The 19,683-nt window shown below is 50.2% G+C and overlaps 1 protein-coding gene across 1 annotated transcript in view; it reads left to right on the top strand.

Moving 5' to 3' along the window:
* The window catches only part of LOC144098564 (SAM and SH3 domain-containing protein 1-like), a 71,710-nt gene continuing 52,027 nt past the window's right edge, over window positions 1-19,683 (top strand). Inside the window, exon 1 of the mRNA XM_077631307.1 lies at window positions 1-276. Coding sequence (XP_077487433.1) covers window positions 256-276 — 21 coding nt within the window. The 5' untranslated portion in view covers window positions 1-255. The remainder of the gene's footprint in view (window positions 277-19,683) is intronic.

The raw sequence follows: 19,683 nt of genomic DNA, 5'->3' as shown, positions 1-19,683 counted from the left end.
CGCCGAACTGGACGCGGAAGCGAGTTGCGCCGCGCGCTTCAGTGGCGATCGCCGGCGCTCGCTGGCTTAACTTTCGGTCGTGTCACGCGCGCTTCGGAGGCGCCTTTTTGTGCACGGGACCGCCCGTTCTTGGTGCTAGTTCGCGAGTGCTGCGTGGTCTTCGGCCTGCCAAGGTGTGCCTCTGCTGTCTAGTCTCCCGTGTGGGATTTTGATCTCGTCCGACCTGGTTCGGAGGCCGTGGTGGTGGTGGCTGCGATGGACGTCCCGGTCAGGAAGGTAAGCGGGCGCCTTTGAACTGTCCTCTTTTCGACGCTTTGCAGCCTTCGCTGCCCGCTGCGCGAGCAGTGCTTCCACTGGCTTTCAGAATTGCCTTTCCAATGTACTGAGCCGCACCCAGGGCTCGCGGCTGGCTCGTAGCGTTCCCAGTGGGTACGTTTTTAACATATACTAATGTTCTTGTGGCTGAGTCATTGGCGAAGAAGTCAGCAGGTTAGCGGTTCGTTCTGCTCTTGATTTTACCGACATTTTAATCATCAAGGAGCCAGCGCACAGATTCTACCAATTTTAGCCCCCAACTTCTCCAAAATCTCGCATACACACTCATAGGCGAAAGTACGCTTTTCCTGCTCTATATCTGGGGCAGCAGTCCGGGATCTACCGCCGTGTTTCGCGTGCTTACGTTCATTCCACATTTCTTCGGAATACTGATCAGACGCTGCCCTTGGCTGTGTCGGTAACTAGGAAATTACGCCACCGTATCGGCGCCGGTGATTTCTTCTAATTGGTTGCGCGTTACTTTCGTTCAGTGCGTTAACCTTCAAGTCGTGACGCGTGCAAGGCTGACCGCTTTTTAATGGCATTTTGCCTGTCGGGCCGCGGGCTCGGCCGTAATCGGCAGTTGTTTTCGCGCACTGTCATCCACTGCGTGCTTGAGCAGTGGACGGAGTACCCGAGGCTGCGTTCCTTGTCACTGTCTTGTCTCGGGAAGTTGTGTGCGGAACTTTCGCTCCGAGCGATCTGGTATCTTTCTTTGCTCTCCGCTTGTCACTTGCTCTCCCCCCCCCCCCTTTTTTTTTTTTTCGGTCGGCTTTGGTTAGTGCGGTCAAGTTTTTCCACAAATTCCGTGCCCTTGGAAGAAGACCGCTTCCACGGTCATTGTGTTCTCCGCCCTTTCTTTCTTGAAGGAAAAAAAAGAAATTGTCACCCCGCGAGAGCCTGGAGCAACCCTTGTTGAAATGTCCCCCCAAAACTCCGCTGCCTTCCAAATGGCCTTTGTGCTCATACCTGAATTTCTTTTGTGTGTGTGACAATCCATGCCGGGCCGCCGCGACCCCTGTCTTGTGTTTTGTAGGGGCGAGCACCTTCTGTGTATATACATATTTTTTTTTTTGCTACTGGAGGTGAAAAGGGTTGTATGGGGGGGGGGGGGGGGGGGGGAGTAAAGGTGCCCCCTTTCCTCGCTCCAGCATACCTACCGGGAAGAGAGCCATAGAGACACCTGCGGCCTTGAGCCGTCCAATAGGGCGGAGCGCCGGCCGTTTTCCTCTTCGGAGCTCACGTGTCCGACAGCGTGCTAGCCATCACTTTCTCCGATCCTCGAAGTCTTCCTGCTTCGTGCTTTCACTTTAATGAATTGCCAAATCAAGTGCTTCGCACCTCTCAGCGCGCCTTCTCGAACGAGGCACGTTTATCCTTGCCGGGCAGACTTTCTCTTCGACCAATTATCACTCGCCTTTAATCTGATCCTTACACCGCAGCGGCGGCCTGGTGCTTTGAGCATCCGCCTCGCATGCGGGAGGTGCGGGGTTCGATCACCAGTACCGCCGGGTACCTACCGGTGATGTAATCCTCATGCCGTTAGCCTCAAGGGGACTTCTGCACGTGAGAGCTTTCGACCAAATGCCATAGGGTAGCGTTTCATTCAGTTGTTCACTAAGCTGCTGTAACCTCGGAAGGACACAGCATCGCATATGAAAGTTGAAACCCACTTACCACCACCACAGCCCATTGCCGGGGGCATTAACCATTGTTCTCTATCGTTATACTACATAGTAGCTGCGCGCTTCTCATCCTTTACAAAAGTGGTCTATAGACTTCTTCTAGACTCTGCTGGCTTCCTATAGATATTTATTTTTCTATTCATAGTCTATAGACTGTGTATAGGCAAAAGTCTACTAAAGGTGTATGGCCATAAGTCTATAGACTGTCCATAGGATTTATATTGCCTATAGACTGTTCTCTATGTATTGTCTATAGAGAGTTTACAGAAAGACGTCCATGGACAGTCAATAGACTGTCTAAAGAAATTTTTTGCAAGGGATGCCCAGCTATAGAGATATTTAGCACAGTGGAGACGTACACCAGATTACCGGGTGTCCCCTGCTCTCGCGTAGTGACAGGGGCGGGGCCAGCGTAGGACACTGCGCGTGCGCAGAAGGCGTCCGGTGATCGGGTATACGTATCCGCTATGCTAAATATGCCGCCAATGCGATTCTCTGAACTTTAGTATGCATATTTTAATGCACACCCGCAAGCGCCTTAAATACGATGCGGCTTTTGAGCGGGTGAGATGAAAGCGATGTGGTTGAAAGTGGATGCGATGCTCTTAATGCCTCCTCTGCAAAGGCAGATTAGTCGTCATGAATGAATGGATGAGTTTTTTTTTTCTTTCTCAAGAGCATATATGAGTGTGGGCAGCAGAAGTTGGGGCGAAGAAAAGGGGTCAGTCTTTCGAGGTCGCTGGTGTGTGTGTGCACTGCAGAGGTTGCACTGACTTGCAGGCTGTTTGGAGTGCACATTATGTGGTGTAATACAGCTTGCATTCACTGTGTACAGCTTCGATACAGCAGCGCTGAGCGTTCAGAGAGAAATCATAGCTGGTGTCACATTTTCCAACACAGCGAGCAGGCGTGTTCATAAATCCATAAACTATTCATACGTCCTGACGCCAAACCACTGTCAAGCATGTAATACATTTGCAAGGCACTGTTAGGCTTAGCTTGTCAAAAAAGTTCACGACAAAGTGGTTAAACTTAAGCGTGCCTTCCCTTTTCGCTTATCCATGCGCTAGATCGGCTGCATACATGTTTGCTCTTATGCTCACTTGGTTATGTCCATAAAGATAAGGTAGCACGAAGACGCTTACGTATCAGTAACAACTGCATATCTCTCGTCGACAGCTACAACTATTTAGGAAATATAATTAATTACATCTGGTTTAAAGTGGAATTTGAATACATAAAAAAAGGCAATGCGAGCGCTTGGGTTTTTAAGAGCAGTTGGAAGGTCTACCAAAGTAATTAAACTGCTGGCATCAAAAAGCCTATGTCCGGCTCCTGTATGGGACGCACACACAATAACAAATATTATTAAATTAGAAAAGGTACAAAGAAAATCATTTTGGTTCATTCACAACGCTTGCAACAGGCAGACATCCCCTGTAGTCCTCCTACAAAGCTCAGACTTGCAATCCCTGGAAGTCAGGCGTTCCCACGACAGATTAAAATTATTCTGTCAGCTTTTCCGCATTAGAGACTCGTACGTCGAACCTGTGAACACCCGAATGACAAGATCACGCGATAGATAAAAGAATTCTGATGCAACTACTTTCCGGAAAGCATTCTTCCCTCGTACAGCATGCAGTTGGAACGCCCTGCGCCCTGATGCTAAGTAGCCCCCCCCCCCCCCCCCCCCGCGTTACTACATTCTTTAACGCGATAACAAAGCTGCCAGTGATCTCTCAACTGTGATATGTAATGTAATCCCCATTGTTTGCGCCTGACTCAACGTCTGGGTGACTGCTGTGAATGGTCCCTAGTTTTGTCATCTGTGGACACCTGTACAATGCGTTGATGTCGTTCTTTCTTTTTTCTTTATTTTGCCAGAGTAAAGGCATCGGTAACGTAAGGCTAAGCCTGCCTGCTTGGTAACACAAACCGACCATAAGAATTTCGAGCGCACATACGTTAAAGCGCATCAATTCCGAGTGACAGTGGACGCCTTCGAAGTGAGCTTGTTTAACCATCGCGCTGGCGACCAAGCCATTGGTTGACAAACTCACAAAAACTTAAAAGTAAGGAGACTGAGCGTAGAAAACACACTTCATTTGACATCTTTCAGTACACCTGAACATCGTTTCTTGCATAGGTGCAACACTGTGAAAGGTACGGAAGTAGTCCGCATGAAAGAATGAAGGCAAACGTGTTACTCCGCGCTTTCTTTCTGGCCGAGTGGTCTAAGGCACGAGAAAGATACAGCGTGTCGTCATCAATAAGAGCGCATTTATTCCAGCTAATGGCGAATGTATCGCGTAAAAAAGAGCCTGCAGGCGAAGAATTTATTGCTCCTCGCTCGCCACAAGGAACGCACTAATTTTTGGCCGCGGATGTAGTCAGCGCAAACAAGAGCGCTAGCCTCGACAGCTTTGCCCCTGATGCACAAAACGGAGTATAGTAATCTCCAAGATAAGAACCTTGGGCATTGACACAGCGAGTTTCCCACTGTCTGTAGGCGTCTTGCGAGTCCATTTCTGGAATCCCGTATCGGTGCCCTTTCAACGCACGTATCACCCTCGGAGACGGGGAGAGAGGTCGGGGCTGTATGGTGATGTCGCGACCTCTCGACGCATGCGCAGGACACCCTGCCTGCGTCTCTGGACGACTTCCATGTAGAAACTTGCATTCACTGTCATTCCGGAGGGAGCAAAATTCCTCATGGGCGATTCCCTTACAGTCCTGCAACGCGATAAGGATTGCACTTTCGATTCGCACATCCGCGCCTTGCTCGGGCGGCAAGGTATACTGGCGTGCACTCCGAGCTCTACCTTTTGTTTCTGGGTGACAGTCATATTGTAACGCCCACGCTTTATCTCCAGTAATAACTTGAGAAGTTTCGATCGCTGTTGGCTTGTTGGCTCGTTGCAACAATTGGGCAGAAACAGTCATTCGGGTCTTCGTTTGCACACGGTTCAAAATTTTCGACACTAGTTTTGCTCACACCTTTCACATTTCCAGATTTTCAATGAAAATTTCGTGAACTTGCTTTTTTTGGAATCCCCAAATCTTCTGCAATCAAACTGACACCTGCACACCGATCAGTGTTCACTAAAGCACGCACAGAATCAACATTAGCGTCCGTAACCGCCGTCGACGGGCGCCCGCACTGCTGCTCGTCGTGGACGTCTTCTTTGTCGTCTGTAAAGGTTTTGCGTCATTTGAACGCTCGTGAAGTGCGCATTGCATCGTTTCCGTATGCTGTCTTGATCGTGTCAAATGTCTCGGTAGGGGTCTCTGGCAGTTTAACGCAAACTACGCGGTCTTCCAACTTTCGCTCCATTGTTTTCTTAACGCATTAACGGAGCAGGAGTACAGTCTAGAGCGATGTGGACGTTATGGCATTCGTTCCGGTTAAACGAGCCAACAAATGTCTCCTGGTGTGACGGTCACTTAGGCCGCAACTAACATGGCGGCGCAGGATGGAGGGTGGCTTTAGGTAAGCTCATTGATTCGTTGCAGCCGTCGTGCGAAAATAAACCGTGGTGGAGGAAGTGGTCACCTTCAAATCACGTTCGACTGTACAATCTCAAGCACGTCCACTCGCTTCTCCTGCTCGAAGCAAACTTATCTGCCACCTTTCCCTATCAGGCGCTCCTTACTTTCAGGACAGACCCGCGACGCCCGATTAACACTTTCGTTTGCAACCTGTCAAAGTCGTGGCAATTTCCAGTGTTAAGTGCGCTTGGCAAAAGTGACCGAATTTATTCTTGTGACTGCGGAACGTCTCTTGCTAGGCCTTTGGCAACTATGCTCTCGGTCGTCGCAGTTATCAGCTGGAGATTAACTTCAGTCTTCCTTACCTTACTGGAAGATTTGACCGAATTAAGCCGGCCGTTTATATTGTCGCGTTGCGCAGTGTGTCGTATCCCGATTTTAAACTGCACCCTATCTTAGCATCCAGCAAGGGTTGCTGGGGTGGGGGCTTGGCCGTTGTGGAGGTGCGCTTCGCCGGAAGGCCATTACGGCTTCCTCCCAACCATCGTTTATTCGTAAACAACAGCTTGCGATTATGCTGGCCTAATTCGTCATGGTCAGATGCCGCATGAATTCCTTTCCGACGTCAAGCCTTATCGGCATAGATAACCGCGATTGCACCGGCGCACACACGGCACGCGTGTAGGACATGCGGCACTCACCAGCGGTAATAATTGCGTGCACTGTGACGGCCTACGCATCCAGCAAAGAGGACGCAAACTCAATCGCCGTCTCGCACTACTCATTGATTTCTCGGCGCTGAACAATTTGGTACCGATTACTCTTCGCGATCGTCATGTATCGGCCTGGTAACCCGAGCTGTCGCCGTTATGCCGTAGTCCAGAGTGTCTGAATTACGGGCATTGCCTTTGCTGGGCCCGCAGTGACTGCAGAAGTGCTGCATCGCTAGCCATCGGAGTAGGCGCAACGTTTGCGCAAGCTGTCTCTGTGCGGTCACCAATTTGGAACACCGCCACAGCTGTTTTGGGCCGGGAGAATGACGCACGTGCAGTCGCGTGTTTTCCGTGACGGCTGCTCCCCAGCGAGACGCGCGCGCGCGATCAGTGGTGTGCGGCCCGGGTGAACAACCCTCCTAACTGCTCGAGGCCCGCAATTAAGATGAGTGAAAATAAATGTAAAGAGGAGAGAAAAAAAGGAGACAAATTAAGTCCTTTATTCATAGGCTGACTCGCTTGTTGCTAGGTGTTCCCAATCTGTATCTCACCGCCTCGTACAACCCTGACGTCGTTTTTGTTTAGTTTTGCTGCTTTTCACGCCAGTTCTGCGTCTCTTCATATATAGCTCGCGGCAGATTCACCTTGCACTAGTTTCGTAATTCGCATGCTCGCAAAAATGAAAAACCTAAACTTGCATCGTCCCGTTTTTACACTCTCCGTACCGTCTCCCCCTGGTGTGTTGCGCTTCTAATTTCTCCGTTTGTGTGTGCATCTGGTACGTCCCGATCCCCTAATCGCCGTTCTCTTCACGGCGTTCTTTTTGCACTTCCAAAGTTTACGGGGGCTGCAGCCGTAGCGTCGTACGCGAGATCTTCGCCACCCTTTTTACTCACTCCTTCCTCGAGGGTCTCCGCCTCGAGGCAGCGTTTATTTATTTATTGTTTGCCTCTGGATGCAGTACGAGTATAGCGCGAAATGGCCATGCCCGCCGCTCCTTTAGGTCCGGTCGTGCGCTGTTCGCGAAATGTCGGTCGCTGGGACCCCACCAGCGCGCGCACAACAGCGTGATGCGGAGCATCCCAAGAGCGAAGCCGGCGGCCGCGGCGCCCCGGGAATCTGTGTCGAGGCGACGGCGGGGCTTTCCCCGTTCGTCTTTTGTTTGTAGCGCGCGCCGGGGTCCGTCCGTCCGACCGTCTTGTTCTTTCTAGCCGCTACCTTCTCGCCAGGTGCCCGATCTCTTGTAGCGACTGTAGCAACAAACGCGTTTCCCGCGGTTCCCGCGAGAGAGAGAGAGAGCTTTTTTCTCTCTCTCACTAGAGTGCTGTGTACTCCCCCTTTTCGCAAAGCTGCTTTCCACCGGCCGAATTCGCCGTTTGACTCTTGGCGCGAGAAAAATCGGATATGCCAAGCAGGCTGGGAATGAGGAAGGCCTCACGTTCCAACACGGATCAGGCTTGCGATTTCCTTCGCCCGATTGGACACGCGTGAAAACCCACCAGCCCCCACTTCCTTCGCCGCCTTCTGTTCCCCACTGAAGACGTTTCTTTCTGTGAAGCTCTCTGAACTCCGGTTTAGGGCTCTGTTGACGCGAGGCAGGTTTTCGCACCTGAACGCGCGAGTCGCGCTACCTGACAGATGCACTTGCGTGCGGGTTCAAACTCTTCCTTGCGGCCACCCGCTGAAGTCAAGAACGGCCGACCGGAAAAAAAGTGTTAAGGCGGGTTCACACTGGCGAGCCGCGGAAGTCGCGCGACAGGCTTAAATCGATCAACTACGCCCCCTCCCCGCATTCGTGATGAAAACCGTAACTAATTGCCCGGAATCCGTCGCGCGACGGTTGCGACTCCCCAGTGTGAACCCGCCTTTAAGGCGAGGGTGGTATGAAGGTATGAGGGTGGCTTTAACCTTCACTTCATGAACCCTGAGCTACCAGTAACAGGTTTTGGAGCGCGAAGTTAAGACACATTCCAAAGAGGCGGCCCTAGTGTTCTTTTTTTTTTTCTCCTAAAGGCAGCGGTGTTGTGAGTACTTTCGAAAGGACGACTTCGTCTTTAGCTCTTTTTTTTTTTTCAACAAACACCGTGACCACTGGCTGCGTTTCACTTCATCCACCATGGACGCCCGAGGCATGCTGGGAAGACAGCAAATTGGATTAACATCTAGTGGCTTGTCGACTGTGCTACGGGTTGGATTTTTTTGGTTGTTCTGTTTCGCCTTCACTAGTGCAGTTCTCACTGATGTTTTGTGCACTTTGTGGTTGTGTAGCGCAGCTACGGAGGCAGTTGATTTGAGATCCGAAACAGCCATCCGAAGGCGCTTGACTCGAAGTGAGCTGAGCACAGCGTCTGGTGCCTGCTAGGCCTAAATTCCGTTTTCCCCCTCACTGGGAGCCATTTATGCAGCAAGCTGGGTTTTTCTCAGCGGGAACCTGTGCCACCTGTGCACTGAAATGTGAAAGAATGGAACAAGTTTTTTTTTTTATGAACTGACAACGCAACAGTCCGCTGCTGTGACCACTCTGCACATTTCTCGTAGGAGTCTCTGAGACAATTTAAAAGCGCAAAGTACTTCGACAAGCGGAACTTATGTTAACCGTACTCCCCGAGGATTCCGTGCAGGGACGACTTCCACTTCATGAATTGATTCACGCAAATACCCGCATGTTGCACTTGTCAGGATGAACACGGCCGTCACTTACTTGTGGTAGGAGAGGTTCCGATTCCTAATTCACGTTTTTCTTGGCAGAATATGTAAGCGCAGCGCCAGGACATGCCGAGAGCCGGCACTTAGTCCGCGAAAGCTAGTTTCTCATAGAAAAGCGGGGGCTCGGACAAGTTTCTCACGGCGCGAACGTAGCCTATGCACGGATATAGGACGCGTCCCGCAATAGCAGACTACACCAATGAAACGTTTCTATTTTTCACAATGCAAGAACAGAAGCTTCTAAAGCGTAGTATTTTAAGCTGTAACAAATTTTTTTTGAAAGAATATTAGCTCTGAAAAGTGTCTCTCTTAAAGGCAAAAAAAAAAAAAATTTTCCATGGTTCGCTACATTTGGCGGCATGAAGAGAAAGCCATCTCTAGCCATGATGAAATTCGGTTTCGTTTGCTTTTCTGCTCATTTATTGCAATGTACGGTACGCATATTTTATTACAGGACATACTGATTCCAAAAGAACGCATCCTTGCAGCACATAATTTGCAAAAATTTGTATTTCTGCAGTCGTAGTCATGTTTTAGGGTCGAGCCAAGTGCGCCTTGCTGTCTTCTCGGCATTCCCACGGTGGATGAAGTGCTATTTCGTGGCTCCTTCAGAAACTCGCATAGACGGTGGCGCCAGCCTTCCCTCTAGGTAATATTTAGAAACTATATGCTACTGGGTAAAATTTCGCAGAAAAGTGCTGGAATAGCAGCTACCGCCTCTCTTTGTTCATTCCGTTTCGCGCGCTGCCAGCGAAGGGGGTGAGACGTCGAGCATTGATTCTGCGAAAGTGGCGCTCTCCTCCTCTTCCGTTCTGTCCTTTCCCGTCGGTCAAGCGGCAGCACCGAGCGCGTTGTTGCTGCCGAGGGCACCGCCGTCCTTGGCGTCGACGAGCAGCAGGTTCCAGTTTGCAAACAGCGCTGATCAAACCCATCTGTCGTTCGTTCGGAGGGAGAGAGGGCGACACAGTCGGAGACGGAAAGGGGTTCTTAGATGACCGGCTGTCTCTCTCTCTCTGCGTGCGTCTATCTGCTGTGCAGCCTTTGTGCACCGCGTGTGGTTGCCGTCTCGGGGGTTGAACGGAGCTGTGTTTTTCGTGGGATTCGAGTTTGCCGTCTCCGCGGCAAGAGTTGTGCGTTGACCTCGATAATCCTCGCCCTCTTTTTTTGTTTTGCTTCCTGCACGTGGGTCGTCCGTCTCGTGATCGCTATAAATTTGACGTGGTCGCGAGGTCACGTGACCGGACCGGGCGGGCAGTGCGTGCCCCGTACGTAGGCTATCGCTTGCACAGACCGCGCCAGGGGCGGGGGTGGGTCAGTAGTTGATGGCGGTTATTACTTTGCTTGGAATAGCCATTGGCCTGAGAATCTATTGGTTACCAGTGGGTGCGCCCGGACGATTTCTTGAGAACAAGAGTCGTTGGTCCTACGTCGGGCCGAGACCGACGCCCAGCCAACAGCGCTGGCTGTTGGTTGGGCGTGTGGTGGTTTCGGGTCGTCCGAAGCCGCGCGCTTTTATGGCCTCAGCATCGCGTGGCTCGTGAGCGCGCAGTCACTCTTCGCCGGCTGCTGCACATGGTAGAGATTGGCCGCCCGAAGCAGTAGTCGGAAAAATAACTTGGCGAATGTCGCCCCACAAACGCGGACACAAACGGCGACTACACGTGAATGTCTGGTGTTGTGCGCCCGTGGGGCATGGCGAAAGCACCAACGGCGAGAGAATCCTTACGTGCGACATGGTACCACTCGGGCGTTTGTGCGTCGGTTCAGTGCCCACCCGTTCGCCTTTGCGTGTTCAGTCAGCGGCAAGTTCTAAGATGCTTCCAGCTTCACTGGCAGCTGTGCGCTGAACCGCCTCCTTCATCATTTGAAGGCAGAGTTCAGAGACCAATTAGCTCTGAAATTTGCAGATCGTTTGTGGCTGCCCGATAATTTTTTTTTTCGTGGCGCTACGAGCTAACGCACTTTTACCCTTAACGATATCATTATCAGCCTGACTACGCCTACTGCAAGTCAAAGTCCTCTCCCATGTCTCTCCAATTAGGCCTGTCCTCTGCCAGCTGCGGTGCAAAGCATGAAAGTTTCGATGGCGCGCATCAATCCAAGGCTTTTGCTTCATGGGTTAGTCAATGTGGAGCACCCTTCCAACATGCATTCGTAGAGGTGTTATGGAAAAATAGTACCCTTTAATGAGGGTGCAACCATTACATCCTCCAAAAGTATCATTAAGTGCACCCTTCCTTAGGGGTGCTGATCTCTGCACCCTTTTTTAGCACCGAACAATTGGAAAAGGGTGTTCGTCTGGGCACAGCTGATTTACACCCTAAAGGGTGAGAAATTGTTTAGTGTCTGCCTTTAGTGTGCCGACTACTGCTATAGCGCAACCAGTCGCGTCAAAAGTAAAACGGATCACAGTCCCTCGAGCCCAGTGCGATGACGCCCAGGTTACTAGAAAATCTGAGGCTTAGAATGTTGACGTCTCATTGCGCAATTCTATCGCCGAAACGATCACACAAATATACAGTATGCCTCTCTCAGAGCTGCCTGGTGACAGGTCACAGTTCAGTTTAGTTCTGACACGAGTTGCGCAGACGGGATTCCCCTCGAATACGTTTCCACTCCATTTTCTCAGCGAAAGCGTTACACCGTGCATACACTTCAATTTGATGATTCGTGCTGTTCGACTGAGACATTCGGAATTTCATCGGGCTCAACCAGTTGTTGCTACACACTACGGCAGTGTTTTTTTCTCTCTCGTTATTTTTGACAGTAGTTGGCTTCTGCTGCGACCAGAAAAGTGGCACTACAGGGAACGGCAGTAGCGAATGGCTGTCTGTAAAAGGACCTCCTCTGGTGCAGCCGGTGGCTACTCCTGCTGTCACTGTTTCCGCTGTGGGGAACAGGGAGAAGCCCTTGTTTGTTTGTTTCTTGTTGTTTGCTACCATTGGTTGCTTCCATCTGTGACGCGAGGGCCGATGTTCGCGTCTAATGTCGCGTTTTCAAGGAGCAAAGACAGCCCCGTGAAAAAGACAAAAAGACAGACGAAAATAACTAAGACGGCATGGATTGAACCGGTGTGATGAAAAACATGGAGATAACGAAACACGGCCTTGGTCATCTGAACCTCTGTTGCTATGCCATTATATCGTCGTGTTCGGAACCCGATCCTAAGCTAGTTTCGTCAGGCAAGGGCAGTTATGCCAACCTTAGGAACCGCGGGAGGGCGCGCCTCCAGGAAGGAGACGACTTCTTGGAAACGCGCGTCTCGCCGCGCATATTAGCGCACGCGGTTGAAGAAAAAAAAAATGAAATCGCGGCGCTGCAGGCGAGGCGCTGGGTGGCGGTGCCCTCTGGTGCTGCGACCTGCGTCACGCCCCGTGTTATGTGTGTGCATGCATATATACCGTTGCCATCCGCTCGCGTAAGCTCTTACCCCGATTCGTCCCCGAGATAGGGAGCTTACTCACTCAGGCTCAAGGACCCGCTAATGAGTGTCGGCGCTGTTCAAGGTTGGGGGCGCGCAGACCGTCTTGCGCTTCGCGTTCGTTGGTGGTGTTCCCTCGTGAGCGGAAGCAGGTCGTTGTCTTCTGTTTTTTTTGTTTTGTTTTAGGTGTTCCCCTTTGTGCTTTTTTTTTTCTCAAGGCGCGGGTTTTTCGTTCGTTCTGAGCCCATATTTTCACCTTCTATTTGTACGTTACGTTACGCTTGAACGCGACACATTTCAGGACTTGTAGGAGAACGTTTGCCGCGCTATACATAATGTTTACAAAAGGTGGGACTGCGAAGCAGGAAATGAAAATTAGAGCGACGTTGCTGCGTCTTCCGGGGTGGCGGTAACAACTTCATCTTAAAGTTGTTACTGTATCGTTGCGTGCTGCAGACGAGACACGACCAGAGGCTCCGAGCAAAGGGAGCAGAAGAACGGCCCCTTTATTGAAGAGCCATGTATATATACACCAAAGTGGGAGAGGAGGGTGTGTTCCCTCACCAACATGTTACAAGCATAAGACTGGTGTCGCGTACGTCACACGGGTCGTAGATACGAGGCCCGCGCTGCACCAGATGCGATACAGTTACCAGCACCACCATAGTATTATCTGCCATGTATACGTAATAGCAGATATGGTTTCGCTTTTTTTTTAATTCTGCGGCATATCTTTGCCAACAGCAGTCAGAAGTTTATGGGCCGTAAAATATTGTGAAAGAAAAATCCGACTACCATCGCCCTTTTCAACGCAGCTTGAAAAATATCTGTGGATCCTAATTCCGGACGTGTTCGAATTACGCTGTGCACCAGTCAACCTGAAGCAGTGTGCTCTGGATGCAAACAGAATTTGTTCGCTCATGTCGCGTTCCGTAAACAGCCGGTGTACACTGTAAGCTTGAAGTTATGCTGTTGCAGGAGTTCATGGCCGACTCGGTTCCTCCCCGCCCGTTCCCATTGGACGCGCACTGTTGCAGTGCGAATGGCTAATTGCAAGTGGCCGCATTTTGGCAAATAGGCGACCGTAGCCTACTCGCACGCTTCCCTGTTAATCGCTTTGAAAACGCCACGAGACGCGTTGTTTAATTTATGTATACAGTATTTTTCTTTTTTTTAATATTTCTAGTTTACATGTATCCATGACTGCACGGCTTTGTGTTCCCTCTGCTGTGCCGCTGTCTGCCTGGCGCTGCCAGTCAAACCACCCTCTGGCTGTGGCAGACCCGAAGTTGTGCAAACTACAATAATGTTATTAATACTCGAAGAGGTCAAGTACGGCGTGCCCCCTCATCTCCGTAAGCAAATGTGCGCGCTGACCTGACAGGCTGACCGGAAATGCGTAGTGAAAACCGCGTCGGTGCAGCGTGCCCGGTTTTGCGCCTTGCCTATCTAATCTCTGAACAATACCCGGAAGCGTGTTGGACGCGCTCAGATGTAGTTGCTCGTGGCTGATATGGCGTACTTGCAGTATTTACTGGACCTAGGGATGTCTGCCTGTTGTTTGTCCAAAACTGGGACCCAGATCTGGCACACTTAGACGCGCCCCGTTTATAGGCACTTATTTAGCACGCGTCTCTGGCCTCTGCTTTTTCCAGAGCGCCAACCACTTGTTCCTGTGCTGGCTGCACAGATGCTGGGGTTTTTGCCGAAGACGTTCTGAAGCCAGCGTGACCGACTCCCAAGTTGTTGATTTCAAAATTACAATCGGCCGATGTGTCTGCCGGAACGTAAGAACCGTATAAACGCTTCCGCGCGCTTAGTTATTTTTCTAAGCCTAACCGCACAGCGTCTTCCGCCGTTGAGAACGATGTTTGTCCGAAAGACACCCCCCGAAACCTTGCGCGTCGCTCGCGCCAACGGTTGGCGCGCGCAAGTGCTAAAAGGGCTGTATGGTGCCCAGCGAAAAGGGGGTGGGCTGTAACGGGCCGGCACAACTAAAGGGGCACAACCGGTCCCACGGCCGCCGCCGCCGCCGCTCGACTGGTTCCGTCCGACGGCGCTGAGCCGACCCGCTGGTAGTCGCCGTGGGGGAGAGACGGTCACACCCGTACGCTTTGCGGTCCGCGTGGGTCATGGCGCTTTGTGGTGAGCTGCGCGAAAGTCGGCTCCTGCTTCGGATGTCTCTCACTGGAGCGAAAAGGAAAGAAAAAAAAAGAACGTGCGCGTATCCTGCTTACAGCGCGTAGAAAGCTTATAGGAAAATTTAAAAAAAAGATGTACAAATTGGACCAGTGTGGAAAGGAAAGGGGAAAGAAAATGAGAAACTTGAGGCTTTTTCTGCTTTATTATTGTCTGAAGATGTTCGATAACCAACTAGCCTATACCTTTTCGCTTGTCAACTGTCGAACTTCGTTGTAACGAAATAATGGATATAACGAAGCAATGGCGATTCCCCTTGGAAGCTCGCTCAGCACGGGCTATAACGAAGCGACGGCTGTAACGAAGTAATCGCCGTACCCCTTCAACTTCGTCATAACGAGGTTCAGCCGTGTATGCTTGGTACACCGGGCCTTCGTTGAGGCGTTGGTCCAGACCCTTTTCCTCTTGTTTGCTTCACTCCAAACGCTGAATATAGCGCTCGTGTCCGTCGCCTCCCGTCAGCCTCGTCTCAAATTGCTTGCTTCGTCGTCGAACTTGGAAGGCGCACTTTGCGAAGTACATTTGTCCGTGATTGCACTATTGCTCAGAAAACAGGAAAACAAGTGTTGTGCACTACGTGCGAATGAACGCAACTGTACATGCTGAATGATGGAAATGAATGGAGAATGAACTGAAACGCGCACTTGTTTCGAGGCCGTTACTTTTGACGCGTTATGAGTTGCACTGCGACACGAGGGAGGGCATGGTGCTCGTAAGTAAAAAGAAAAGGAGGGGGTCCATCAACCTTGCGCTTAGATGACCGCTAGTACTGTTTGCTGCTGGGACAAGCCACTCATTCATATACCACACGTTCACACACTCACGCCACAAGCAGATCTCACACCTAAACACCACACATGCACACAAAGCACCCCCCCCCACACACACACTCACACCACATACTCACTCGCACACTGGCAATCACACGCATACACAACACTCTCGCCAAGCTTGCATCACACACACACACACACACACACACACACACACACACACACACACACACACACACACACACACGCACGCACACGCGCACGCACGCACTCGCACTCGCACTCGCACTCGCACACGGTGTTTTTGTTGAACCAGGAGTTCATGGGGCGCTCAGAGCTGTGGGTGGCCGCAAATGTTAGTTTTCTTATTCGGCTCGTATGTCCAGCAGTGAAACGCCAGTACAACGATAGGATCGTCGCCTAAATGGGACAAGGACGGTAGACAAAAGGAAGCGGGTAGGTGGGACGCGAGAGGTTTATTTTTTTTTCTATCTCGACCAACAGCAATTCCGACAGCCTCGCTTATGCTCGTTGTTTAACGTATCAGCACGACCTAATACTTTACTTGATCGGAGCGATACATGACGAGCTCCTGCAGTTAACTCGCATTGTGACGGAGCCGTTTTGATAAATCTGCACCGTGCGTTGCGGCGGGGCTCTGTTTAAACTGCGAGTGGACACCGAAGGTGGGAAAACTTACTGTTCCTGTATATGCTCCCGCAGGGAGCAGAGTTGCGCGACTGCTTTCCTCGCGCCGCTCTTGACGCCATTCGCCAAGCGGCCGTCACGTGATTCCGCAGACGACGTTTGTTCCATTTTGAAGTGGAAGAGCCGACTTTCCAGGCGCAACGCCGGTTCCTCGCCAGCACCTCTCGGTACCTCTCGGCTGCATCGTGATCGGACGCGTCCGGTGCGGTGTGTTCCCGCCTTTTCCGTGTGCTCCAGTTGTATATATTTTGATAGTGTGCAGTGACAGCAGCCTCCAACTATGACGGGGGGCAGTGCGGAAAACTGCAAAACCGTACCGAAAGCGGCAAAGCTTTTTACGCAGTGCCGTCCGGACGGTCAGTCGTACGTCAGCGATTGCGCTGGCTTTTGCGTATGGGACGCATGAAGGCAGCTTACAAGCAAACTGTATGTGAAATTTTGTTCTAGTCCCAGTTTACTACACAGAAGTGGGAGGCCAGTCTCTCAGCATGAGAACAAGCTTTGCCTAGACTTTTTAACTATTTTATTTGTTAAGAATACCCCTAATGTTCCCCTGACAAGGATGTTAACACTGGAGGAGAGGGCAACAAAAATAGCATAAAATACTTGAAAAAGCAAAATTGGATATTCTGAAATTATTTTCCTTGAGTAAAAGCATAGAGCAGTCCAAAACAAAGATATTTCAGAATGCAGTGAAGGTACATATAAATCATGTAGGTCAAGAGAAAACGCAATAGTGCTTAGGGAAAAACGAGCAATTAAATAACAGCACCAGAAAGAGATATCACTTTTCGAGATTCTTGGAAACTCGTATACCACAATTCAGCTGCAGTGACGTAAGGCAGTGACGTATATTAAAGTAGTATGGCACGTGATGTGTTTGGCTTGAAAAGATGACCATATGGCATAGGAAAAATGCAATGGAGGGCTCGAAGTCAGAGCGACAAATGATACGTATATTTTGTGAAAGATAAGCGCGCGAGTTAGCGATATCTGTGCCTTCGGTGGGTTAGATTTACTTGCATGCAAAATGCATAGCTTTAGACTGCCCGCATTCACATCGTATGCAGCGTGGTTTCACAAGCTTCGTACCACATCGGCAGTCGCAACCCTATAGAATAATGTATTTCAATGTGGTTCTGCAGGGAGATGCATTACCGCACTTCTCTTCATCGCACAATTCACGCAGGTTTTTCATTTCCAAGCATTTCTGCGCCATTATTGTCCGTACTGCGAGCTATCGCTGTCATTCCGCGATCTTTCTGTCATGCTGTATGATATTTTCGGCAAATCAGAATATTTTTCGACATTTTTTTCAACGAAGTATGATGGGCTTAGCATCGGTCCCTGAGCACTGAGACAGTAAAAGGAAAAAAGGATGCCCGCAATCGAGCGCCGTTTGTAAGCTTTTTTTTTTAAAAAAAAAAGCGAACTGCTCTACAACGCCAGCCCCGTCATAATCCCAGCGCCTGTGCGCTCGAGGAGCTGCTTTCCCTCACAGCTTGGAACAAAATGGCGGACCTTCGCGCAACTCTGCTCCGTGCGGGAGCATATACAGGAACACTAGGAAAACTGAGCCAAATGCGACAGCGAAGTATAGAGTTAAAAGCCGGCAGTTCTAAGTGCGCACTTTCATTTGCCGTAGAGTCGTGGGTATTTCAGTAGCACTGGCAGAGGCCTTCGTCTTACACTGGATTCTGTTCTGCTGTTTGACGATAAGCGCTATGTTGTTAGTTTTATTTTTCTTTTTTTTTACTGCGCCACGAACTAACAGCGTCGCTATCATAGCCGTGGAATCGAGTCGGGTGTTCATCGGGGATTTTGTGGCTTTAACGGCTGATACAGGGACACGGGGTAGATTTTGGTTCAAATTGGAATTAATATCCCTAGTTAGTTCGATTCGCGGTTGTAGGCGTTGTCTGGTATCAATGACTGCATGTCATTGCACACTAATGCCATTCGTTGCGTTTCATTAAATGTTCCAGTTTGACGCTGGCATCAGAACCTTGCGACGCAGCCGTTCACTCTTGTCATAGGCTTACGTCGTTGTATGGAGCACAAAAACATCTACAAACGCAACTACCATAAAAAGAAAGATTTCTTTGTTATGTATGTATGTACTCGCGTATTGCCTGTTTATAAAGCGCCACCTGACAAGCATGAATGCCGAGTGTTCCGCACTCTGTGTATACGGAAACGAACACGCATTCCATGACATAGATGTGGAGAATGCTGGAGCACGTGCTGTGGATAACTTTCCTTGTTTTCGTTGTTTTTTTTCACCACGTGGTCGAATTTAAAGTCTGGGGCGTAGTTGCCCGTTGTCGATACAACCACGCATTTCCTTGTATTTGCGGCCCGAAGTACGCCGGCGGCATACTTGAAAACCTCAGTCGCTCCGTATTACTTTACTTTTTTTGTGTGTCCTGTAAACGTCGACAGCTGGTTTCGATAAAAGAACCATGTAACGAGGGGGAAAAAGAAAGTACATTTTACTGCGCTCGGAAATGGGGTTGGGTTAAGTTGCGAAATACTTCTGCAAGCGTTCAGCCGTTTTCCGCATTCTCCCGCTCACGCCGAACTTGAGCTTTAATCAGGTTTCTGAACACGAAGCTATTGAATTGAGCGAGACGTTCCTTCGTGTCGATTTCTTGAGATGACTACGGGCTGCATGTGCTGTGGCATTCATGGCGTCGCTAGCTAGATCCGTTCGTTCAGTTCTTCGAGAGCTGCACTGAAACTAACTGCTCTCTAACGATCCTTCCACGCAACGCACTTGGCATTCTATATCTACTCTGCACTGTGAGTTTTGGACAGCGCGCTGACTCATTCTCTTTAGCAGATAGGTAGGCTTTGGTCGTTTATCAGGAAAGCACTTAAACGCCCTTGGTCTGACCGAACCGTAGTGCCGCTGAGAGTAGACAGAAAGCTAAATTTATGTGAATGGCCTTGATCAAGCTGTCCCGGTGTCGGCTCGTTGGTTCACAAATGAATCAGTCAGAATCGGGAAAAATGTCAACAATGGTGGCAGCAGTATGGTGAAGGCTTGGCCGGAAGCTTGTATGTTTCATCGCCGTGAGGTTAATTCGCTGCGACTGCCGTACACTTCCCTTACCCTCGAGGCTAGAGAGACGAGACTTACAGCTGTGGTCATCAGATTAAAAACGGCACAGTTAAACGAGGACAACGAAAGGAGAAGGAGACTCGTCCCATTGTTACGGGATTAATAATACGGCCCCTGCAAGCGTAACAGAGGTTAAGTATTCAGGTGTCCACTTTACGAGCAATTTTATTTCGCAGGTTCATGTCCCAGAACTGCCGGTAGTCGCACAGGACACTGGTCAACAAAAAGTTTCTACTTTTTTAGTCGTATTCAAAGTTTGTAAGCCACGGAAAGCTAACTACTTACGCAGGCAGAGAGGACAGGACGTTGAGGAATGGTTAACAGCTATAGATTACCAGAGTACAAAAAAGGCACAACGAGCGAGGTTTAGTCCAGAAGAATGGCTTAAATTTTCGGAGCCAGCGGGCCGCGTGTTTGGGACCCCTTGTCGAAACAGAGGTCGCCCATATTGTCCCCATGGGTTCATCACGTGACCTGGTCCGCGCGCTCGCCGCTGGTGCACAGGCACCTCACCACGCGCTTGTGTGAGATGGCATCCGGTCCCCTGGGT

This window comes from Amblyomma americanum, chromosome 7 (assembly GCF_052857255.1).
Source record: "Amblyomma americanum isolate KBUSLIRL-KWMA chromosome 7, ASM5285725v1, whole genome shotgun sequence".
In the NCBI taxonomy this organism is placed as follows: domain Eukaryota; kingdom Metazoa; phylum Arthropoda; class Arachnida; order Ixodida; family Ixodidae; genus Amblyomma; species Amblyomma americanum.
This window is presented reverse-complemented; position numbering and strand designations above follow the sequence as displayed.